This window comes from Oncorhynchus nerka, linkage group LG9a (genome assembly GCF_034236695.1).
Source record: "Oncorhynchus nerka isolate Pitt River linkage group LG9a, Oner_Uvic_2.0, whole genome shotgun sequence".
NCBI classification, from domain to species: domain Eukaryota; kingdom Metazoa; phylum Chordata; class Actinopteri; order Salmoniformes; family Salmonidae; genus Oncorhynchus; species Oncorhynchus nerka.
The window spans coordinates 19,252,997-19,279,100 of record NC_088404.1 but is presented as its reverse complement, the minus strand read 5'-3'; the positions used below and the strand labels follow the sequence as shown (position 1 = coordinate 19,279,100).

Sequence of the window (26,104 nt, the reverse complement as noted above, 5' to 3'; positions counted from 1 at the left end):
GAATGACTAGTCTTGAAACCTGACAGATTTGGATCAAGAAGGTCATTCTGAGAGAGATAGCGGGAGAGCTGGCCAAGGACGGCACGTTCAAGAGTTTTGGAGAGAAAAGAAAGAAGGGATACTGGTCTGTAGTTGTTGACATCGGAGGGATCGAGTGTAGGTTTTTTCAGAAGGGTGCAACTCTCGCTCTCTTGAAGACGGAAGGGACGTAGCCAGCGGTCAGGGATGAGTTGATGAGCGAGGTGAGGTAAGGGAGAAGGTCTCCGGAAATGGTCTGGAGAAGAGAGGAGGGGATAGGTCAAGCGGGCAGGTTGTTGGGCGGCCGGCCGTCACAAGACGCGAGATTTCATCTGGAGAGAGAGGGGAGAAAGAGGTCAGAGCACAGGGTAGGGCAGTGTGAGCAGAACCAGCGGTGTCGTTTGACTTAGCAAACGAGGATCGGATGTCGTCGACCTTCTTTTCAAAATGGTTGACGAAGTCCTCTGCAGAGAGGGAGGGGGGGGGGGGGGGAGGATTCAGGAGGGAGGAGAAGGTGGCAAAGAGCTTCCTAGGGTTAGAGGCAGATGCTTGGAATTTAGAGTGGTAGAAAGTGGCTTTAGCAGCAGAGACAGAAGAGGAAAATGTAGAGAGGAGGGAGTGAAAGGATGCCAGGTCCGCAGGGAGGCGAGTTTTCCTCCATTTCCGCTCGGCTGCCCGGAGCCCCATTTCTCCATGTAAACATAGACCTATACTGAAATGGTTGGACTTTGGACTGAGTAGACCTGTGAAGTAAGTATGTTGCTTCTGGCTTACGTGTTGAGAGGAGCTGTTGATGCTGTCACAGGGAACTCTCAGCACTGTCTGGCTGCGAATGGGTGGGATTTTTCGGTTAGCTCAGTCAGCATCACACTGGCATGGGGAGACAGACAGACAGACGGACGGAGGGACAGACAGACGGACGGAGGGACAGACAGACGGACGGAGGGACAGACAGACAGACAGACAGACAGACAGAGGAGGCGTGAGTGTGTCTTGCTCCGTGTGAACTTCTAATCTTTTGAGAGGAACCTCCCATCCAACTCCCTGCACACTTCCACACATCTGAGAGTACTGTTAAAGGAGTGATTCTGTTACTCAGACAGTGGGTGATGAACCACACACACACACTCCTATCTGTCTGTACACACACAGATTTCGGTCCGTTCCCAGTTCACACACAGAACCTTTGGCCCTGAGAATAGCAACATTTTCCACAGAACCCCACTCATGAAAGGTAAAGTCAGTGGAAATAGGGAGGTCCTGGTGTAGAGCGGTCTCAAATCATATATAAGGCAGCTTGCATGAGACCCAGACATCCCCACTATTCCTTATCTTCTGGCCTCCACGCAAGCCTCCTTAGAATGGTATCTTGGTTTAGGGCCCATCAGTGTTGGTGACTGGCAGGACCTGGTGTGGTGGAAAACTCTGTTACCCAGCAGCCCGCATGGTCCTGGGAGACACGCTGCTGAACGCTAATTAAAACAAGTTTGGAGTTCAGGGGGAGACGTTCCTAACATCACAGGCATATGGGAATGCTGTCTCTGGCCAACAGACCTAGGAAAAGAGGGAGAATAATAGGAGTGGTTTTCTCTTCACCCTGTCTTCTCTTGTTAATGTCTCTGTTTCTCTCCACCCTGTCTTCTCTTGTTAATGTCTCTCTGTCTCTCCACCCTGTCTTTTCTTGTTAATGTCTCTCTGTTTCTCTCCACCCTGTCTTCTCTTGTTAATGTCTCTCTGTTTCTCTCCACCCTGTCTTCTCTTGTTAATGTCTCTCTGTTTCTCTCCACCCTGTCTTATCTTGTTAATGTCTCTCTGTTTCTCTCCACCCTGTCTTCTATTGTTAATGTCTCTCTGTCTCTCCACCCTGTCTTTTCTTGTTAATGTCTCTCTGTTTCTCTCCACCCTGTCTTCTCTTGTTAATGTCTCTGTCTCTCCACCCTGTCTTTTCTTGTTAATGTCTCTCTGTTTCTCTCCACCCTGTCTTCTCTTGTTAATGTCTCTGTTTCTCTCCACCCTGTCTTCGCTTGTTAATGTCTCTGTCTCTCCACCCTGTCTTTTCTTGTTAATGTCTCTGTTTCTCTCCACCCTGTCTTCTCTTGTTAATGTCTCTCTGTTTCTCTCCACCCTGTCTTCTCTTGTTAATGTCTCTCTGTTTCTCTCCACCCTGTCTTCTCTTGTTAATGTCTCTCTGTTTCTCTCCACCCTGTCTTCTCTTGTTAATGTCTCTCTGTTTCTCTCCACCCTGTCTTCTCTTGTTAATGTCTCTCTGTTTCTCTCCACCCTGTCTTCTCTTGTTAATGTCTCTCTGTTTCTCTCCACTCTGTCTTCTCTTGTTAATGTCTCTCTGTTTCTCTCCACCCTGTCTTCTCTTGTTAATGTCTCTCTGTTTCTCTCCACCCTGTCTTCTCTTGTTAATGTCTCTCTGTTTCTCTCCACCCTGTCTTCTCTTGTTAATGTCTTAATGTCTCTTCTCTCCACCCTGTCTTCTCTTGTTAATGTCTCTCTGTTTCTCTCCACCCTGTCTTCTCTTGTTAATATGTCTCTGTTTCTCTCCACCCTGTCTTCTCTTGTTAATGTCTCTCTGTTTCTCTCCACCCTGTCTTCTCTTGTTAATGTCTCTCTGTTTCTCTCCACCCTGTCTTCTCTTGTTAATGTCTCTCTGTTTCTCTCCACCCTACCCTGTCTTCTCTTGTTAATGTCTCTGTTTCTCTACAGCAGGGATCATCAACTAGATTCAGCCGCTTACCGATTTGTTCTTAAGCGAATTGTCAAGAAATAATTACAAATGATTTGTAGACTGTAAATTGACCGCAAGAAGCCCAAACAGTTAACATTTGACTAAAACATAATCATTTCAAACCTTTTTGACAAATGGATACGATCATATGTGTGTGAATACTTTGGAACAGACTTCCAACATTAAAATGACTTGGAGCTGATTTGCTGTTATTGGCAAAGTAAATACAATATAGCAATAAAACACTGGAAATATGGAAGAATGTGCAAAGTAGAAATAAAAAACAAAGGAGAAAAACAGTTGGGAAAGAAGTTGTTTGGGCTAAATTATTGCAAGCTAGTAGAAATAAAAATAGTTCGCTCCAGTCATTATAAAGGCAAAAAAGGCCATGGTGGCAAAGTCTTTTATGTCCCCCAAAACTTGGGGGGGGGCAAAATAAAATAACCCTCAGGCCAAACGTGGGTGGCCAGTTGGGGAACCCTGCTCTACATATCTTTCCTTTCTCACTCTAGTTATGTCTCTCGTGTCTTACCTCTTTCTCGCTAATAACTTTTACCATATCTACTCAAACTCTTTCTCTCTTCTGTGTTCCTCTCTTCCAGTTGGGACGACAGCAGCTCGGTGAGCAGTGGGGTCAGTGACACTATCGACACAGATGACATCAACACCAGTTCCTCAGTCAGCTCCTACGTCAACACTCCGTCCGTCTCCTGCAAGGACATAGAGGGACAGGTAGGTTCTGCCCCAATTAGGGGCGTGGCAACAATAGAATTAGAATAACTAGAACAGTGAACAGACATTACGTTGTTTCTTTTTTCTATTTTTACAATAAAGCCAAGAAACACTTATTAAACTTTAATTTCCCGTCAATAAACTCTGAATATAGATCACGTGATGTCCACAGCCAGATATTACCCTGCTAATTTTCAATTGGTGCGATTAACCAAAATGTTTTTGGGTTATTGATCAACTAATTATTAAAATATTTTAATTCCAGTAGTTTTTTTTTGTGAGCCCGATGGGACGTTTCTCTGGAGAGAAATCCAATTATTCACAAGAGAAATTAAGTCAAGTAGAGTCGCAATTCAACGGCTTAGACACAAGAGGTATGTGGCAGGTTCTACAGTCAATCACGGACTACAAAAAGAAAACCAGCCATGTTGCGGATCCCGATGTCTTGCTCCCAGAAAAACTAAACAACTTCTTTGCTCGCTTTGAGGACAATACAGTGCCACTGACACAGCCCACTCCCAGAGACTGTGGACTCTCCTTCACCGCAGCCAACGTGAGTAAAACATTTAAAAGTGTTAACCCTCACAAGGCTGCCTGCCCCTAGCCTCGTCCTCAGAGCATGCGCAGATCAGCTGGCTGATGTGTTTACGGACATATTCAATCAATCCCAGTCTGCTGTTCCCACATGCTTCAAGAGGGCCACCATTGTTCCTGTTCCCAAGAAAGCTAAGGTAACTGAGCTAAACGACTACTGCCCCGTAGCACTCACTTCCGTCATCATGAAGTGCTTTGAGAGACTAGTCAAGGATCATATCACCTCCACCCTACCTGACACCCTAGACCCACTCCAATTTTCTTACCGCCGCAATAGGTCCACAGACGACGCAATCACACTGCACACTGCCCTAACCCATCTGGACAAGAGGAATACCTATGTGAGAATGCTGTTCATCGACTACAGCTCAGCATTTAATTAACACCATAGTACCCTCCAAACTCGTCATTAAGCTTGAGACCCCGGGTCTCCACCCCGCCCTGTGCAACTGGGTCCTGGACTTTCTGACAGGCCGCCTCCAGGTGGTGAGGGTAGGTAACAACATCCCCACCCCGCTGATCCTCAACACTGGGGCTCCACAAGGGTGCGTTATGAGCCCTCTCCTGTACTCCCTGTTCACCCACGACTGAGTGGCCATGCACGCCTCCAACTCAATCATCAAGTTTGCAGACGACACTACAGTGGTAGGCTTGATTACCAACAACGACGAGATGGCCTACAGGGAGGAGGTGAGGGCCCTCAGAGTGTGGTGTCAGGAATATAACCTTGCACTCAACCAAACAAAGGAGATGATCATGGACTTAAGGAAACAGCAGAGGGAGCACACCCCTATCCACCTTGACGGGACAGTAGTGGATAAGGTGGAAAGTTTAATGTTGACTATTTTTGGCTTTGGAATTTCGATTAAAAAGCTTGAATAATTTTAATTTCATAATGCATTTCATGTTTAAAAAAATTGTTGAACCGAAACCGAATCAACCTCAAAAAAGGACTAATCGCTCAGCACTACCCATTTAGGCGGAGGTAGGAGCGTTTAAGCTCTCTTGTGTAATTTACCAGGGACTTGTATACTTTGATTCTTTTGGCCCCAATCATTTGAATGGGTACATTAACCTGAACATAACTGCATACACTAGGCTGCCTCTTAACCTTCACACTTCAGAGGTTGTGGAAGAAATTAGCAGAGTGAAACGTTCATCTGTTTCTGATCTGTGTTATATGCTGATGTGGTTGCCGCAAAGTGTTGATTGAAGTTGCAGTCTGACACACATCACCTCCCACTTCATCTTATCCTGACACTCCTATTCGTAGGTATTTATTCTCAAGTGCACATGTTCACCTTTTAGAATACTGATTTGAGGAGAAGATGTTCTGTTTGCCATATTGTAAAAGTGTTGAGATTCTTGGGACTGTATGATGCAATCCTTTTTAGGCGCTTCTGTACAATGTAGACCAACTAGATTGGCTTATTGAAATTCACTCGGTGACAAGAGTCACTAGAGACTCAAAGCCACAAGAGAGGGTAGAATACATTTCAGACGTTGCTTCTGAACCCTCAGCCTGCTCCGTCAAGCCTTCGAACAGTGAGTCATTACTCAGTCATGATATGAGGCAGAATTAACTCCAACCTACTCAATTGGCCACAAACTGGTTGAATCAATATTTGCAGCAATAGGTGATAATATCTCTCTAGAAGCTGATCCGTCGTCAGTATTGTGTAATAATTATAATGTTAAGATAAGATTTGAATGGAGAAAGCTGATCCGAGAGCCACACTGCTTTTCTTTCAAACCTCCCAGTATCCACACATGCCTCAACGACGCACACAGCAAACGTTCTCTCTGCTTGGTGTTTTGGGAAATGTGTGTTGAGTCTTCGACGGTGGCAGGAAGGATGCATCATTAAAACACTCGTAAGCCTAAATTCCATCGCTGTCGGGAGACTGGGGTCATTTCTGCTATTAGATGAAGAACAGTAATATCACATTAATCTGTTGTATAAATTAAGAAAATATATATCTGTATTCCCATTTTAACTTTGCTGTGCTTTTAATTTGTTTAAAGCGCAGTGAGACATTTGGGTGATAACTAAACCAAAAATCAGACATTGTTTTTCCATTGCAATTTGGTTGTGCATTTAGATCAGTGGTATTCAAAGTTGTTCATTATTATCTCTCATCAAAAATAAATACATTTACTCAATAACATTGTATCTATTCAAATGTTTGTTTTTTTACATTTTGGCGACACCACTGCAGCCCCCTCGCGACCCCGACTTTGAATAACGCTGTTTTAGATGGGTGAAAGCATTGTGATAACACTTAGGAAATTCAACTAACTTTTGCAGTCTTTTTGAGTGGTTGAATATAGGCTGTAATCTCATTGATCAACTTCTCAACCAAATATTTCCCATGTTGAAATGAGTGTGCCCACAGGGCCGTGACTGCACTGAACCCTGCTTTAGAGCTGACCAGGGAGGGAGCCATGGGGTGAACTTTTTTTAAGCTTTATTTGACAAACAATTTATTATTTTACAATGATAGCCTACCCCGGCCAAACCCTCCCCTAACCCGGACGACCCTGGGCCAATTGTGCACCGCCCTATGAAACTCCCGATCACGGCCGGTTGTGATACAGCCCGGGATCAAACCAGGGTCTGTAGTAACGCCTCTAGCACTGAGATGCAGTGCCTTAGACCGCTGCGCCACTCGGGGGCCCAATTTATGAATAATGTAGGGTAAGTAACATTATATAAGGTAGCATTGTTTATCACTAGCCACTTTAAACAATGCTACCTTATATAATGTTACTTACCCTACATTATTCATCTCATATGTATATGTATATACTGTACTCTATATCATCGACTGCATCCTTATGTAATACATGTATCACTAGCCACTTTAACTATGCCACTTTGTTTACATACTCATCTCATATGTATATACTGTACTCGATACCATCTACTGTATCTTGCCTATGCTGCTCTGTACCATCACTCATTCATATATCCTTATGTACATATTCTTTATCCCCTTACACTGTGTATAAGACAGTAGTTTAGGAATTGTTAGTTAGATTACTTGTTGGTTATTACTGCATTGTCGGAACTAGAAGCACAAGCATTTCGCTACACTCGCATTAACATCTGCTAACCATGTGTATGTGACAAATACAATTTGATTTGATTTGATTATGGGCTTAACTACAAACATGACCAAAAGTATGTGGACACTTGCTCTTCAAACATCTCATTCCAAAATCATGGGCATTAATATACTGCTATAACAGCCTCCACTCATCTAGGAAGGCTTTCCACTAGATGTTGGAACATTGCTGCGGAGACTTGCTTCCATTCAGCCACTAAAGCATTAGTAAGGTCGGGCACTCATGTTGGGCTATTAGGCCAGGCTCACAGTTGGCATTCCAATTCATCCCAAAGATGTTCATTGGGGTTGAGGTCAGGGCTCTGTGCAAACCAGTCAAGTTCTTCCACACCGATCTCAACAAACCATTTCTGTACGGACCTCGCTTTGTGCATGGGGGCATTGTCATACTGAAACTGGAAAGGGCCTTTCCAGAACTGTTGCGACAAAGCTGGAAGCACAGAATCGTCTAGAATGTCATTATATGCTAAGGGCCCGAACTATGAAAAACAGCCCCAGACCAATATTCCTCCTCCATCAAACTTTACAGTTGTCACTATGCATTGGGGGAGGTAGCGTTCTCCTGGCATCCGCCAAACACAGATTTGTCTGTCGGACTCTCAGATGGTGAAGCGTGATTCGTCACTCCATAGAATGTGTTTCCACTGCTCCAGAGTTCAATGGCAGCGAGCTTTACACTCCAGCCGATGCTTGGCATTTCGCATGGTGAGGTTTCTGTGCGGCTGCTCGGCCATGGAAACCCATTTCATGAGGCTCCCAACAAACAGTTATTGTGCTGATGTTGCTTCCAGAGGCAATTTGGAACTCGGTAGTGAGTGTCACAACCGAGGACAGACGATTTGTACGCGCTACATGCTTAAGCTCTCTGCGGTCCCCTTCTGTGAGCTTGTGTGGCCTACCACTTTGCAGCTGTGCCGTTGCTGCTCTGTTTCCACTTCACAATAACAGCACTTACAGTTGACCGGGGCAGCTCTAGCAAGGCAGAAATTTGACAAACTGACTTATTGGAAAGGTGGCATCCTATGACGGTCACTGAGCTCTTCAGAAAGACATTCTACTGTCAATGTTTGTCTATGGAGATTGCATGTCTGTGTGCTCGATTTTATACACCTGTCAGCAACGGGTGTGGCTGAAATAGCCAAATCCACTCATTTGAAGGGGTGTCCACATGCTTTTGTAAATACAGTGTAGTAGTAGGCCTGACCCATGTCCTCATCAGATACACCTCAACACTCACAAACTTATGTCTGTCATCATTGCTTATGTGGAAGACTGTGTGATAGAAGCAGTTTCTGTTTTTCCAAAGATAACCACACAATATTCCTGTAAAGAGACAGTCTATTTTCAGTGGAACATCCCGACAACAGCACTGAGTGAGTTTTCTCAGGAATAAAGCAGTTGGCATTGTTGTGAATGTAATGTAGAAGACTGTTCAGCAAGGTTATTTCCAGTCATAAAAAGGAACTGGGTAGACGACAGGAGTGACTGCAGCTTTGGCACCCGTTTTGTTTTCATGTTTTTCTACCATTAAGGCTTTCACTGCATCCTCCCGTGCCAACGAGTGACTTAAAATCAAACAGTAGAATGCAGACGGCCCCAAAACCAGCTCTTCAAGCCAACATTCAGTCACAAAGCCCCCTCCCATTTTCTCTGTAACTCTATTGCCTTTTATAGAATTGCTTTGTGTTGCATTTTTCTGCTGCTCTGTAGAATATGGCTTGGATTTATTATTGAGGCTATAGAGATAACAGTGTTTATGATTCAGGCTGATAAAGAAAGAGGCCATTAAAATTCCTTCCCTGGCAATCATTTTTTCTGAGTATTTTCAGTAGCTGGTTGAACAATGAGCTGTTATAACCAAGGCTGAGGTAAGTTTGGCGAGCGCTGGGAAAACGCACTACAAAACACCGCTTCAACACATTGTTTATTTGAACGGCCAATGTAATGGTCCTGTTCGCCTGCCTCTCTTTCTCAAGTCTTTACTTAGCATTTTGAGGCGGTAATGTTGATACATGAAGCTTGAAGTCGTCTTTGCTGATTTCCTGTATTAATCACTCCAGGCCCTGTCAGGGACTGTCCAATGTAATCCACTGCTAACTCTCCTGACCACTGTCTTGTTCATAGGCACCAAATGGAAGCAAATGGACTGAAACAGGGAGGGACTACCTCGACCTGTCCAATAGAAAGCGTTAATTTTCACTTTGTATTGCAACGAATAAAAAAAAAAAATATATATATATATATATGTTGCATGCCTTATTGAACTCAACCAATGTTTGTGAAGTGATTCAGCCACATGCCTCAGATGAAATGCCAGATGGGCAGCAGTGACATCAACCAGCGTTAATGTTTAACCACAGAGTTAATGCCTCAGATCCACACATTACTTCTGAGATAAGAGCAGACTGCACCCAAATCAGAAAAATCCTCATCAATATCAAGTTCCTGAATAGGAATCTTTTCCCTTGGCGGTTGAGCAACAGCTCATAGAACAAAGAGGATATTTGTATAATGTGATGACTAAACAAGCATCCTGTTCTTGACAGTATGTTTGTAATGAGTGCTGTGTACTGATGAGAATATGAAGGCATTCACAGTAATAGGGACATGTGGAGTTGTTTAACTGGAATGATGGCATAAGGCTGAGCTAATAGGGGGAGGTAATAGACCAGCGTTTCCCAAACTCGGTCCTCAGGACCCCAAGGGGTGTACGTTTTCGTCTTTGCCCTAACACTACGCATCTGATTCCAATAATCAAAGCTTGATGACTAGTTGATGATTTGAATCAGCTGTGTAGTGTTAGGGCAAAACATGCACCCATTGGGGTCTTAGGAAATGCTGGTCTAGACTAGTAGACCATTGCTTTTCTTTCTGCTTGCTCTCCTAGTGAGATGACTCGCGTATCAGTGTTATCATTATATTGGTATACTGTAAGTAGAGGGGAGTTAGAGTATGTACAGCAGTGGTGGCTGGTGTCACTTTAAATGGGGAGGACAGGCTCATAGTAATGGCTGGAACAGAGTGAATGGAATGGTCTCAAACACATCTAACACCTGGTTTCCATGTGTTTTGATACCATTTCATTCACTCCATTCATTATTATGAGCCGTCCTCCCCTCACCAGCCTCCTCTGATGTACAGTATCTACAGCTCTTGAATAAACAGAAGTAACAGATGTTTGACGTTTGGTTTCCCTCAGCTCCAGACAGACGCAGAGAAGCACCTGGCCATCGAGCAGAACTCTGTGTGGTCCGGCAGCGACGAAGTTAAGAGGTCAGACGGTGTCTCGGACAACGGGGTCAAAATGGAGTCGGGCTCCAAGTATTGCCGCCACCCCTCAGACATGTCGGACGAGTCGGACAGGAGCTTCTCGGGCCGCAATACGCCCTCCGTGGCCCACACAGGTTCCTGGAGGCGGGGAATGAGCGCCCAGATGGGCGTAACCTCCCCCAGGACCAAGGCCCCCATCACGCCAGGCTGTGCAACTCTGAAGACCCATGTTACAGGTACATTACATACAGAGTAGAGACAGACGGAGCCCAGCAGCCAAACTGTCTCTATATTGTTCTCTATCAGTCTGAACTATACTGAACAAAAAGATAAACGCAACGAAGTGTGCTCTTCACATGTACCGGGCAGATGGCAGACAATGTGTATGACATCGTGTGGGCGAGCGGTTTGCTGATGTCAACGTTGTGAACAGGGTGCCCCATGGTGGCGGTGGGGTTATGGTATTGGCAGGCATAAGCTACAGACAATCAAGCAATCAAATGTATTTATAAAGCCCTTTTTACATCAGCTGATGTCACAAAGTGCTGTACAGAAACCCAGCCTAAAACCCCAAACAGCAAGCAATGCAGGTGTAGAAGCACGGTGGCTAGGAAAAACTCCCTAGAAAGGCAGGCACCTAGGAAGAAACCTAGAGAGGAACCAGACTCTCAGGGGTGGCCAGTCCTCTTCTGGCTGTGCCGGGTGGAGATTATAACAGAACATGGCCAAGATGTTCAAATGTTCATAGATGACCAGCAGGGTCAAATAATAATAATAATCAGAGTGGTTGTAGAGGGTGCAACAGGTCAGCACCGCAGGAGTAAATGTCAGTTGGCTTTTCATACCCGATCATTCAGAGTTAGAGACTGCAGGTGCGTTAGAGAGAGAGAGTCGAAAATAGCAGGTCTGGGACAAGGTAGCACGTCCGGTGAACAGGTCAGGGTTCCATAGCCGCAGACAGAACAGTTGAAACTGGAGCAGCAGCACGACCAGGTGGACTGGGGACAGCAAGGAGTCATCAGGCCAGGTAGTCCTGAGGCATGGTCCTAGGGCTCAGGTCCTCTGAGAGAAGAGAGAAAAGAGAAAAAGAGAGGGTTAGAGAGAGCATACTTAAATTCCCACAGGACACCAGATAAGACAGGAGAAAGACTGATCCTAGCCCCCGACACAAACTATTGCAGCATAAATACTGGAGGCTAAGACCAGAGGGGTCGGGAGACACTGTGGCCCCATCCAACGATGCAATGAACACAATTGCATTTTATAGATGGCAATTTGAATGCAGAGAGATACTGAGACAAGATCCCGAGGCCCATTATCGTGCCATTAATCCGCTGCCATCACCTCATGTTTCAGCATGATAATTCGCTGTCCCATATTGCAAGGATCTGTACACAATTCCTGGAAGCTGAAAATGTCCCAGTTCTTCCATGGCCTGCATACTCACCAGACATGTCACCCATTGAGCTTGTTTGGGACGCTCTGGATCGACGTGTATGACAGCATGTGCCAGTTTCCGCCAATATCCAGCAACTTCACACATCTATTGAAGAGGAGTGGGACAACATTCCACAGGCCACAATCAACAGCCTGATCAACTTTATGCGAAGGAGATGTGTCGCGCTGCATGAGGCAAATGGTGGTCACACCAGATACTGACTGGTTTTCTGATCCACGCCCCTACCTTGTTTTTAAGGTATCTGTGACCAACAGATACATATCTGTATTCCCAGTTGTGAAATCCATAGATTAGGGCCTAATGAGTTTATTACAATTGACTGATTTGTCTCAGTAAAATCTTTGAAATTGTTGCATGTTGCGTTTATATTTTTGTTTAATGTACATGTGTTCCTGTAGTGTGTGATGAGGCAGCCAGCAGTCAACCACAGATACGTTGTATCTGGTTGGCCATGGTTGATAGACTGTCATGTCTCCACCCACAGGTAAAACGGACGACGCCAAGGTGTCTGAGAAAGGCCAACATTATCTCTCTCCCCGGGCCAAGTGTAGCATGCAGCGCTCCCCATCAGACACGGGCCGCAGCAGTGGAGACGAGGCCAAGAAGCCCCCCTCCTCCTCCAGCTCCAGCCGCACCCCCACCACCAACACCTTTGGATTTAAGAAGCATGTAGGAGGAGGTATGACCATGGTGACAGCCAGCGGAGTGACCATCACCAGTGGCTCAGCCACCCTGGGAAAGATCCCCAAGTCAGTGCAGCTCCACGGGGGTCGGGGTCTTGGTCGCCAGGCCAGTGTGGATGATGGCTACCTACCTGTGAGCTCACACTCCACCCTGCAGTACCGCAGCCTACCCCGGCCCAGCAGAGCCTCTGGTGGGGGACGCAGCACAAGCCGCTCGTCCAGCACCAGCATCGACTCCAATCTCAGCAGCAAGTCCAACACGCTCCATGGCCCCAAAAGCCGCAGCCAAGTCCCCAAACCCAGCGCTGGTGGCACCCCCCTTCCTGGCTCTGGAGCCAACCAGACAGACCGGGAGAAGGGGGTGTCCTCTGAAGCCAGTCCCACAGCCCCGGGAGCCAGGCAACCAGGGGGAAAGTACCCAGACGTCTCCTCCCCTACCATGCGCAGGTCAGCCCACCACCTCCATACCCCCTAGCCCCAGTCATCAGGCGCTGTCTCACACTAACACTGGATGAGTCTGAGAGCTCCTTCCACTAGCCCTGAAAGCACTACCACACCGGCCTGCTTATGATTCCATGGCCAGGTGCTTATGATTCCCACTGTGCAAAACTGGTTGAATCAATGTTGTTTCCACGTCATTTCAACCCCAAAAAGCTATGTGGTGGCGTTGAATCAACGTGGAAAACTCATTGAATTTGCAAAAAAGAATCAACGTAACTTTTTAAATAAATCCAATGGCATGACATTTTTTGTTGATTTCACGTTACATTCACAATAGTTGACAACTCATTCAAATGTAAATCAAAACTAGACATGAACTGATGTTTGTGCCCAGTGGGTATGTGACATATTCAGGCACAGTGCAAACTGATTTTAGTTGGGATAATAATCATATCAGCGTTGTAGTAACATAAAATAAAACTGAGAGCTCTTGGCTTATCAGGGTTTCATGATGTTTTTTTGGAGTCTGCCCATGAATCATGAGTGATTTAAAAGGCTTGGCTTATCACTAGGCCTCTCTTGATATAATGGCCTATCAGTGGTCATTAAAAGCAGGGTGACAGGGCCCAGTCTGAGGGTCCAGTGTTTTCTCTAGCTCAAACCCAGTGCTGGGTTGGCTGGTGTTGCTTTATCTGATAATGCTGCTTGGACTTAACTAATTGCCTGATGAGGTAATGAGAAAATGTAGCATCTGTTTCCCCTCAGTGGTCTGAGAGTCTCCCTTCTCATTTAACCCTTGATTATTTAATGTTGTCCAAGCTAATATGGCGTCTGTAGGACATACTTTACATCCTGTTTTAATGTAAATGACGAGTTGATAAAAATGCACGGTCGAAGATGTACGATAGCTGCTCACATGGACAACCAAACCGGATCAGCGAATCAGAGATGGATATATTTGTCTTCTGATGATGTGATTATACCATGAAGTAGGGATTGTGTTGTCGTGGCAACGTTATAATATACATTTGTGTTGCTTATCTTTGCATTAAGGAGTATTTTAATCAAAGATTACTTCAACAATTCCCTGCTTAAACCCATGTACCATTTAACTCTCCTCTCACTCTTCTCCTCTGCTTCCTTCCCGTGCCGTCCAGACTGTTCGGAGGCAAGCAGGGCAAGCAGCATGCCCCAGTCACCACCGCAGAGAACATGAACAACTCCACTGTCATCTCCAACCTCCACGCCAACTCTGGCCAGCAGGGCGGCGCTCTGGACTCCCCCTCAGCCAGTAGCGGGGGCAGTAGCCCTCTTTATGGGGGTGGAGGTCGTCTGGGTGTGGAGGCACACTCCCTGTCCCCCCTGGCCTCCAGTCCCAGTTCGGCCCTGTCCACCCCCTCCCACAGCCTGGCCTGGAACAGCACCCTGAGCAGGGACACTCTGAGCCCCGGCTACCCCTCCCTCAGCAGCCTTGCCACCAGCAGCGAGTCCATCGACCTGTCTCTGGGCAGCGGAGGCCACGGACACCACGGCCCTGGTCACGACACACTGCCAGCCTGCGTCAGGAACAACGGCATCAAAACTGGCTTCTCAGACAGGTAGGAGTGGGTTTGGTTTAGGAGCTGCCAGGTGTGGCTATGTGTTTTAATGTCGGCTACATGCTCTCCTCTCTTTTTTTCCCTTTGTATCTCAACCTTCGTTCTGTTGTGTTCATGAGGGTTTAGTCACTTTCTAACAGTAGAGTTTGAGTGGCCATATTGATGATCTAGGAGATGATAGGAGACTGACTCCTAGTTGTTGGTGTAATGAAAGCATGGATTCTATCTTGACTGTTGATCTCTCTGTTTCCCCGTTCTATCTGTGCTCCTCCTCTCTCTGTTGTTTACCCTAACACCCTACACCACTAACCCCTCCCTTCCCCCTAGCCCTCTCTCCTCTCCCTTCGGTAGTCCCAGCCGAAACACTTTACCCCGGAAACAGGACAGGTAAATGTGTCTATATGGAGTTAGGCTTGCTTGATGGTGAAACAGCTGCCTGTGTGTAGTGTACTGTGTTTGTGAAGTGAAGTGACTGTTGGATGTTATCGCTGCCTCCATCTCTTTCACAGCATGTATAATGCCCTCTGCTGGCTACACTGGGAAGGACAGGGCTGGAGTCTGAAACATAATCTTGAGATGTATATCAAAGTGTGTGGAACTAAGAAAGATCACACCACAGCTGTGAAGCCCTCTATAGGTAGCTGTTATCTGTAGCTGTGTCCTGTCTCTATGTTTTGTCTACATGTTCAGAATGGCCACACACCTACCTCCACCAAACATGAATTGCCCCTATGTTTAGTTTTTTTGGGCTGGGATTAGATGTATATTACACCCGTTGTTTTACTCAAACAAGGGCTGAACTCCCAAAACACATCTCTGTAAGCCACCATTTCCTTGAGCAGTTTACTCAGGAAAAAAATACATACATAAAAAAATGTATATAAGTATTTATTTTTGTATAATGTTTTTGGGGGGGTGGTATTAAGTATTGTTTTCATGAACGTACATTGACGTACAACTTCCACCTGTATCATACAATATATGATGCATGATCCCATGCTCTGTGATTTTGTAGACCATGTTGTGACTGTACATCCTGCACGTTATCACACAGCCTTGATGTTACCCATGTGCCTCCCTGTCCACCAACAGCCTAGGTTATTATCATCCTGCACGTTATCACACAGCCTTGATGTTACCCATGTGCCTCCCTGTCTACCAACAGCCTAGGTTATTATCATCCTGCACGTTATCACACAGCCTTGATGTTACCCATGTGCCTCCCTGTCCACCAACAGCCTAGGTTATTATCATCCTGCACGTTATCACACAGCCTTGATGTTACCCATGTGCCTCCCTGTCTACCAACAGCCTAGGTTATTATCATCCTGCACGTTATCACACAGCCTTGATGTTACCCATGTGCCTCCCTGTCCACCAACAGCCTAGGTTATTATCATCCTGCACGTTATCACACAGCCTTGATGTTACCCATGTGCCTCCCTGTCCACCAACAGCCTAGGTTATTATCATCCTGCACGTTATCACACAGCCTTGATGTTACCCATGTGCCTCCCTGTCTACCAACAGCCTAGGTTATTATCATCCTGCACGTTATCACACAGCCTTGATGTTACCCATGTGCCTCCCTGTCCACCAACAGCCTAGGTTATTATCATCCTGCACGTTATCACACAGCCTTGATGTTACCCATGTGCCTCCCTGTCCACCAACAGCCTAGGTTATTATCATTATCTGTGCAGATTGTGACTTGCAGCATTCACACAAAGATGTGGATGTGAGGTTGGATTTTCAGCATCATCTGTCATCTCTCTGCAGGTACGGCCACCTGCCCCAGCTACGTAGTCATGACGACCACCGAGATTGGCTGCGTTCCCACTCTGCAGGAGGTCTTCAGGAGTCTGCCGCCAGCTCACCCTTCTACCCCACCTCCAGCCTCACCTCGCCCTCCGGAGCCCGCTTCAACTTCTCCCAGCTTGGTAGGTGTAGCCTCAACCCTCCCTACTCATCACTTTGATTAACACTATAGGAGCAGTGATAGTCATCACTGTACAATGGACTAAATACTGTGTACATGCTGGCTTAATGTTTCGTCTCTCTCAAGAGACTTCTCCGATAGTGTAAGGAAAAGTAGTAGTGATTATATCTGTTATGTTGTATTTCACTCTTACTTTCCACTATGAGTGAAGAGTAAGAGACAAACGGCAAACATGTCTGATCAATGCCCTCTGTCCATGTCTGTTTTTAAGATATTCTTTGACCTTTGTTATGTGACGGTTGTGTCCCAGCAGGCAGCCCTACCACGGTGGCACAGATCAACCTGGCAAACCTCCGCAGCGGCCTGGCCAATCAGGATGGTTCGTATGACCCATACAGTGACCCCCGTCTGAGGAACTCATCCATGTCTCTAGAGGAGAAGAGTCGCACCATGACCAGCTCTGGGTCCTTCAGAGAAAGCCTGGAGGAGGGTAAGACAGACTGACATACCCCTCCATCTACCTGCTATCACACAGAGCCTCAGAGAAATTGAGAGCTTGGGACTATAAGGTTCTATCTGCATAACCGTGTTCTGTTCAATGTTCTCTAACTATATAGTACTCTAAAAACTCCAATTCATGTTGTTAAATTCAAAATAATACAAGAAAACAAAATCGCTGACACCATTCAAACCAAGAATCATCTTTTTGCAGAAAGAACCTTATCGTCCCAAGCTCTCGAAATGCAGGTACATTTATTTCTTTGATAGATGACTTCCACTCCACATGTCAGAGTCTATCTAGCAGATAGCGAAGGAGTCAGGCGCAGGACACAGGTAAGAGTAAAAAACACTATTTACTCAATCCAAGAACGGAACAAAACTCCTGTTACAAAACAAGGACAAAACAGGACTCGAACTCCAACACACGAAAGACAATCACGCACAAAACAGAGGGAAACCAGAGGGTTAAATAAGGAACATAATCATGAGATGGGAACCAGGTGTGTAAACAGACAAAACAAAAGGAAAAGTGAAACATGGATCGGTGGCCGCTAGAAAGCCGGTGACGTCGAACGCCGCCCAAACAAGGAGAGGGAACAACTTCAGTGGAAGTCGTGACACCACATGCATGTGTGAACTTCCATTTGACTTCTGAATGGATTAGAATTCCTTTAAAAAATTGAGCCATGCTTGTAGATTGTTGTTAACTAAGAGGGTTTTTGTGAAAGCCTTTTTAACAGGGAACTATTGAAAGATATACTTCTTTTAATTTACAAAATAAATGTTTATAGAATCCACACGCTTGTTCAACCATTTAAATCACTAGTGAAGTATTTCATTACCTTTATTATTTCAGTCTTTCCACACGTTAACAGTTGAATTGGGACACACAAAGAAGCAGTTTGTTCGATGTACGTACATAGACTGAGGTTTGATGATTGACTACACTTCTTTGGCTGAATGTCTTGGTGCTCTTGTGGTTTATTGCTTGTCCCGAGGCTCTCTCTTTAACTGATCCCTGTATGATGTCAATTTCTTGGCTGGTGTTGGCTGTTGATTTGTTCGTGTCCAAGGGCAAGTCTCAGAGTCATGTTGAGCTGTGGTGTTGTGGCATGTAGGCCAAGGTTAGGAGGAGGAAGAAGGAAGAGAAAGGCTGATAAATATCTCCTCTCCCATCGCAAATTGACATCTGACTCAACACCAGCTCTACAGACCCACTCTCTCTCCAGACAGGAGCAGGGCACAGGGTTGTGTTTGATGGCACCTCTACAGACCCACTCTCTCTCCAGACAGGAGCAGGGTACAGGGTTGTGTTTGATGGCACCTCTACAGACCCACTCTCTCTCCAGACAGGAGCAGGGTACAGGGTTGTGTTTGATGGCACCTCTACAGACCCACTCTCTCTCCAGACAGGAGCAGGGTACAGGGTTGTGTTTGATGGCACCTCTACAGATCCACTCTCTCTCCAGACAGGAGCAGGGCACAGGGTTGTGTTTGATGGCACCTCTACAGACCCACTCTCTCTCCAGACAGGAGCAGGGCACAGGGTTGTGTTTGATGGCACCTCTACAGACCCACTCTCTCTCCAGACAGGAGCAGGGTACAGGGTTGTGTTTGATGGCACCTCTACAGACCCACTCACTCTCCAGACAGGAGCAGGGCACAGGGTTGTGTTTGATGGCACCCCAGTGCCTACTTTTGTACTTTTAGATCACAAGTGATAGAGTACATCTACATGTACTGTGATTAGAGCAGATATTTCCCCAGGTTTACTCTATCTTCTTTCAGGACTCCTAAATATATGTTTCAGAAAAGACAAGCATCCATTCCCAACTTGAAAAATGAATCCAACGTCCTAGCATGTAAAGGTGTAATCTGGGATATGTACTGCAGTTCAATGGTCATTTCAAAGAATAATATAGGTAACTGCCAAAATAATGGAAACAATTGATTAATGAGGGATACAAAGTATATTGAAAGCAGGTGCTTCCACACAAGTGTGGAATTAACATCCCACCATTCATTACCAGCTCTACATATATAAGAAACATTGATGTGTTGAAAATCCCAAATTGTTTGCCTGGTCAACTTACACAGAGCTCGGTTATCCCACCAGAAATGCAACAAGGGGTCTTTTCATAGTCCCCAAATTCAAGAAAACGTACAGTATTATATAGAGCCCTTATTGCATGGAACTTCCTTCCATCTCATATTGCTGAAATAAACAGCTAACTTTATTTCAAAAAACAGATAAAGCAACACCTCACAGCACAAAGCCTCTCCCTTAATTGACCTAGATAGTTTGTGTGTATGTGTTGATATGTAGGCTGTTTGCCTTTTTTAAATGTATGTAGTTCTGTCTTTGAGCTGTTCCTGTCTATTGATGTTCTGTATTATGTCATTCTGTATGTTTCATGTTTTGTGTTGAACCCCATGAAGAGTAGCTGCTGCTTTGGCAACAGCTAATGGGGAGCCTAATAAAATACCAAAATACCATCATGCTTTGGATCAGGTATACAAATGCTGGGCAGGCCCAGTTGCCTATTATTTTGGCTACCATGGCTAGAAGAAGAGATCTCAGTGACTTTGAAAGAGGGGAGACTGTTGGGGCACGTTTGGCAGAAGCTCCAGTGACAAAAACTGCTCAACTTGCTGATATTTCACGATATGCCGTTGCCGTCTCAGTCAACAGATATCGATCCTATTGAACAATTACGGGAGATTCTGTAGTGGTGCTTGAGACAGCGTTTTCCACCAATGAAAACAAAATGCCAAATGATGGAATTTCTTGTGGAAGACTAGTGTCTCATTCCCTACCATCTAGGGTTCCCGAGTGGCGCAGCGGTTTAAGGCTTAGCGCTTGAGATGTTACTACAGACACCCTGGTTCAAATCCAGGCTGTGATTGGGAGTCCCATAGGGCAGTGCACAATTGGCCCATGTTTGACTGGTGTAGGCTGTCATTGTAAATAAGAATTTGTTCTTAACCCACTTGCCTAGTTAAATTAAGGTAAAATAAAAATGATCTATCCACACACGTCAATGAACTCTGTGACACTTGAATCAGTCTGGAGAACACACTCAGGGCTCTGGATAACTGTGGCTTGTTTGTACAAAGGCTTCATAAGCAGATAAGCATTTAGTTAAGTTTGGCACATCCCGTTGCTGTCGTTTTAGTCCTGCAGGGATATTGTGGTTCCATTAAATGATGATGAATGAAGAGAGAGAGGCTGTGTTAATGTTATGGCATTGACAGTACTCACTAGAGAATATGTAAGGGATAATCAACCATTTCCACAGAACGCATAGGCCCTTAACTAAGGACTGTGTTCATTTGCAGGTAGAAATGTGTTTAGGTTTACTAGATAGCTACAGTAGTTGCCTTGGTAACCAAACAGACTTGCTAGTTAGCTAACCAAACCATCAGTCCTAACTTGCTATTATGGAAATCAAATTCAACAATGCCAATAATGTTTTCAATTCGACTTTTGCTTTCCAAAATCAGCTCAAACATAGAACATATAAGAATGAACCATAGCCATTGAATTCTACCATGCTCATATACCGTGTGTTATAGGGAAATGGGGCTGCAGGTAGCCTAGTGGTTAGAGCATTGGACTGAGGTGTATAGGCTAATGACTGCTGGTAAAGTGTGAAGCATCATACAGTTGAGTTTGGACATGTGAACTGTAGAGTTAGCCAGACTGGTGCTGCTGTGTGTTTCAACCATATCAGAACAATTAAAGTGTAGACTACAAAGTAAACTAGTTACATTAACAGCGCCACACACACACACAAGTACAGCACCTCTGTTGTAAACGTTCAGTCAGGGGACCTGTTCATGCATGTTCCTGTTTCCAGTCTTCAGGTTGAGATGAATCCCTGCTTACGTGAATCATACACCCTCCACTGGTTGAATCAAAGTTGTTTCCACGTCATTTCAATGAAATGATGTGGAACCAACGTGTAATTGACATCTGTGCCCAGTGTGCCATGAATGATGTCGGCAGATGAATGAGTTGAACGTTGTGTTTTTGTTTCTCTCCAGTCCACGCCTCCTCTGTGTCTCTGGTGTCCAGCACTTCGTCTGTCTACTCCACGGTGAGCGCCACTTCGCTGTCTGTCTATGCACTCCACTGACTATCCAAACACATGGATATGCTAAGGGCTGGTTTCCCAGACACAGATTAAGCCTAGTCCTGGGCTAAAAAGTTATTTTAATTTTAATTCTTCATTGAGCATACTTTTTAGTTTAGGACTAGGGTTAATCTGGTTTCCACTAGCTTCCATAGCCACAAAGTCAGATTCCCCAGCCACAAAGTCAGATTCCCCAGCCACAAAGTCAGATTCCCCAGCCACAAAGTCAGATTCCCCAGCCACAAAGTCAGATTCCCCAGCCACAAAGTCAGATTCCCCAGCCACAAAGTCAGATTCCCCAGCCACAAAGTACAAATGAGCTCCATTTTTGGTCTAAATTTAAGGTTACACTCTTACAAAAAGGGTTCTTTGGCTGTCCCATAGAAGAAGCCTTTTTGGTTCCAGGTAGAACTATTTTGGGTTCTCTAAAGGGATCTACCGGGAACCAAAAAGGATTCTTCAAAGGGTTATCCTATGGGGATAGCCCAAAAAACGTTTTAGGTTCTAGATAGTGTAGGGTTAGGCATAAGGTTATGTCTGAATTGACTGCTGAATTGCATTGCGAGTTAACTGTGCCCCTAGGGATTCACTGTAGCCTTAGATGGAAAATGAATATGTTCAGATTGTTTGTCATGTCGTCTTATCCCATGCACACTCTGACATGTTTCCTTCTCTTTGCTCCTCTTCTATTTCCATAGCCTGAGGAGAAAGCTCAGTCAGAGGTAAGAACAACTGGAGAGAGCAGGAGAGAGCGAATGTAGCCCAAACAATCCCGCACAAAACCAAGAGGGTAGGGCGAGATTAAAATACCCCACTAATTAACCAAATTGGGACACAGGTGAACGACAAGACAGACAAAACCAAATGAAAAGGAAAAAGGATCGGTGGCAGCTAGTAGACCCGAGCGCCGCCCGAACAGGGAGAGGAGCTACCTTGGGTGGAAGTCGTGACACAATGTGACACCATTGATTCACTAATAATTGGATACTACAGAATTGGGGAGAAAATTTAAAAAATATATTTAAAAAAGTGTTGAAATGCAGTAAGTAAAACAAAAATGATATTAGGGGGTGGTGGGCCCCCCCCATAGGTCAGTGCCCCAAATGCAGTAGTCCGGCCCAGGTCACAGGTATGGTGTAATATGTTACAAATCACAAAAGGCTGATTTGTGATTTGTAACATATTACATCATACCTGTGACCTCATTACGAGGGCCGGACTACTGCATTTGGGGCACCGGGGCACTGACCTATGGGGGCCCACCACCCCCCAATGTCATTTTTTTTTTTTACTTACTGCATTTCAACACTTTTTAAAAATTTTTATTTTACCCCCTTTTCCTCCCCAATTTCGTGGTATTATTATTAGTGACTATCTTGTCTCATCGCTACAACTCCCGTACGGGCTCGGGAGAGACGAAGGTCGAAAGTCATGCGTCCTCGAAACACAACCCAACCAAGCCGCACTCCTTCTTAACACAGCACGCATCCAACCCGGAAGCCAGCCGGACCAATGTGTCGGAGGAAACACCGTGCACCTGGCGCCCGGCCCGCCACAGGAGTTGCTGGTGCGCGATGAGACAAGGATATCCCTACCGGCCAAACCCTCCCTAACCCGGACGACGCTAGGCCAATTGTGCGTCGCCCCACGGACCTCCCAGTCGCGGCCGGCTGCGAACCCAGGGTCTCTGGTGGCACAGCTAGCACTGTGATGCAAAAACCCTAGACCACTGCGCCACCTGGGAGGCCCAGCATTTCAACACATTTTGCCATGGTGCAGAGAGAAAAATGTACAGTTTTGCTACTCTACACATTTTCTCATGAGGCTAAGAGAAAATGTTGCTATTTTAAAGCAAATGTCCTGCTATTCTATACATTTTGCCATGAGGCTGAGAGAAAATGTTGCTGTTTTAAAGCTAATTTAGTGCAATTCTACACATTTTGCTATCATATGCTATCTGATTTACTTTTATTTTGGAGGGTTTGGGGTCCCCCATATGAGCCCTGAAGATATTTGAGTAATACAAAGGCTTTGTTAGCAGCTGAACATGTACCAACTGACCCAGCTGCCCCTCAGGAGCAACTAAATCCCTATCATTCTTACTCAAAATATTCTGTTATATTCAATGGAATACATACTACTGTATCATATATGGTATGTATCGTATTTCCTGTAGATAAGCATGATCTTGTTTTTCTGTTCTCAGATTCGTAAGCTGCGGAGAGAACTGGACGCCTCCCAAGAGAAGGTGTCTGCTCTGACCACTCAAATGAGTGCTAATGTAAGTACTATGGCAAAGGGTTACTATGCTTTGCACTGTGGTTCTCATTGTTATGCTACGCTGGTAGAAACTGTATGTCATGTCTTGGTTGTGCTCAATGGAACTAATTTGTGTTAATGTTGCATATTACTGTGGAATGGTCTGAGAGGGGAAGCATTGAACATGACACTGTGGAATGGTCTGAGAGGGGAAGCATTGAACATGACACTGTGGAATGGTCTGAGAGGGACACTGTGTAAATGGTCTGAGAGGAAACGGAAGCATTGAACATGACACTGTGTAATGGTCTGAGAGGGGAAGCATTGAACATGACACTGGAATGGTCTGAGAGGGGAAGCATTGAACATGACACTGTGGAATGGTCTGAGAGGGGAAGCATTGAACATGACACTGTGGAATGGTCTGAGAGGGGAAGCATTGAACATGACACTGTGGAATGGTCTGAGAGGGGAAGCATTGAACATGACACTGTGGAATGGTCTGAGAGGGGAAGCATTGAACATGACACTGTGGAATGGTCTGAGAGGGGAAGCATTGAACATGACACTGTGGAATGGTCTGAGAGGGGAAGCATTGAACATGACACTGTGGAATGGTCTGAGAGGGGAAGCATTGAACATGACACTGTGGAATGGTCTGAGAGGGGAAGCATTGAACATGACACTGTGGAATGGTCTGAGAGGGGAAGCATTGAACATGACACTGTGGAATGGTCTGAGAGGGGGGAAGCTGTGGAATGGTCTGAGAGGGGAAGCATTGAACATGACACTGTGGAATGGTCTGAGAGGGGAAGCATTGAACATGACACTGTGGAATGGTCTGAGAGGGGAAGCTGGAATTGAACATGACACTGTGGAATGGTCTGAGAGGGGAAGCATTGAACATGACACCTGTGGAATGGTCTGAGAGGGGAAGCATTGAACATGACACTGTGGAATGGTCTGAGAGGGGGGAACATGACACTGTGGAATGGTCTGAGAGGGGAACATTGACATGACACTGTGGAATGGTCTGAGAGGGGAAGCATTGAACATGACACCGTGGAATGGTCTGAGAGGGGAAGCATTGAACATGACACTGTGGAATGGTCTGAGAGGGGAAGCATTGAACATGGCACTGTGGAATGGTGGAATGGTCTGGAATGGTCTGAGAGGGGAAGCATTGAACATGACACTGTGGAATGGTCTGAGAGGGGAAGCATTGAACATGACACTGTGGAATGGTCTGAGAGGGGAAGCATTGAACATGACACTGTGGAATGGTCTGAGAGGGGAAGCATTGAACATGACACTGTGGAATGGTCTGAGAGGGGAAGCATTGAACATGACACCGTGTAATGGTCTGAGAGGGGAAGCATTGAACATGACACCGTGTAATGGTCTGAGAGGGGAAGCATTGAACATGACACCGTGTAATGGTCTGAGAGGGGAAGCATTGAACATGACACCGTGGAATGGTCTGAGAGGGGAAGCATTGAACATGACACCGTGGAATGGTCTGAGAGGGGAAGACACTGTGGAATGGTCTGAACATGACACGAATGGAATGGTCTGAGAGGGGAAGAACATTGAAACATGACACCGTGGAATGGTCTGAGAGGGGAAGCATTGAACATGGCACTGTGGAATGGTCTGAGAGGGGAAGCATTGAACATGACACTGTGGAATGGTCTGAGAGGGGAAGCATTGAACATGGCACTGTGGAATGGTCTGAGAGGGGAAGCATTGAACATGACACTGTGGAATGGTCTGAGAGGGGAAGCGTGGAATGGTCTGAACATGACACTGTGGAATGGTCTGAGAGGGGAAGCATTGAACATGGCACTGTGGAATGGTCTGAGAGGGGAAGCATTGAACATGGCACTGTGGAATGGTCTGAGAGGGGAAGCATTGAACATGACACTTTTTTTTTTTTTCACCTTTATTTAATCAGGTAGGCTAGTTGAGAACAAGTTCTCATTTGCAACTGCGACCTAGCCAAGATAAAGCATAGCAGTGTGAACTGACAACACAGAGTTACACATGGAGTAAACAATGGAATGGTGTGGGAAGCATTGAACCCCATATCTTCTCTATCTGCTCTCTGAATGCAAACAAACACAATGGCCCAGCAGTAACGACCTAATGAAAAGGTGCATCCTCTGGCCCGCATCCACACTGGTCATGTGATCTCACAACAGAGATTTCACAACAAAGCAGGTTGGAGGTTCCTGCAGCTGTGGAGACTTGGTGTGGAGTATGAAGGCTGTAGCCCCATGTAAGAGCACTGTGGAATGGTCTGAGAGGGGAAGCATTGAACATGACACTGTGGAATGGTCTGAGAGGGGAAGCATTGAACATGGCACTGTGGAATGGTCTGAGAGGGGAAGCATTGAACATGGCACTGTGGAATGGTCTGAGAGGGGAAGCATTGAACATGGCACTGTGGAATGGTCTGAGAGGGGAAGCATTGAACATGGCACTGTGGAATGGTCTGAGAGGGGAAGCATTGAACATGACACTGTGGAATGGTCTGAGAGGGGAAGCATTGAACATGACACTGTGGAATGGTCTGAGAGGGGAAGCAATTGAACATGACACTGTGGAAT

At 45.7% G+C, this 26,104-nt stretch overlaps 1 protein-coding gene across 3 annotated transcripts in view; it reads left to right on the top strand.

Annotated features, from left to right (window-relative positions):
- LOC115134012 (neuron navigator 2-like) overlaps positions 1-26,104 on the top strand; it is a 121,260-nt gene that overhangs the window by 78,277 nt on the left and 16,879 nt on the right. For 2 of the 3 annotated variants that reach the window (XM_029667513.2, XM_029667515.2), the window contains 9 exons: positions 3,358-3,487; positions 10,409-10,715; positions 12,423-13,068; positions 14,220-14,660; positions 16,440-16,600; positions 16,910-17,089; positions 21,148-21,200; positions 21,935-21,958; positions 23,443-23,517. In XM_029667513.2, the coding sequence (XP_029523373.2) occupies positions 3,358-3,487; positions 10,409-10,715; positions 12,423-13,068; positions 14,220-14,660; positions 16,440-16,600; positions 16,910-17,089; positions 21,148-21,200; positions 21,935-21,958; positions 23,443-23,517 (2,017 nt within the window). The remainder of the gene's footprint in view (positions 1-3,357; positions 3,488-10,408; positions 10,716-12,422; positions 13,069-14,219; positions 14,661-16,439; positions 16,601-16,909; positions 17,090-21,147; positions 21,201-21,934; positions 21,959-23,442; positions 23,518-26,104) is intronic. The other variant, XM_029667514.2, reaches the window with a different exon arrangement.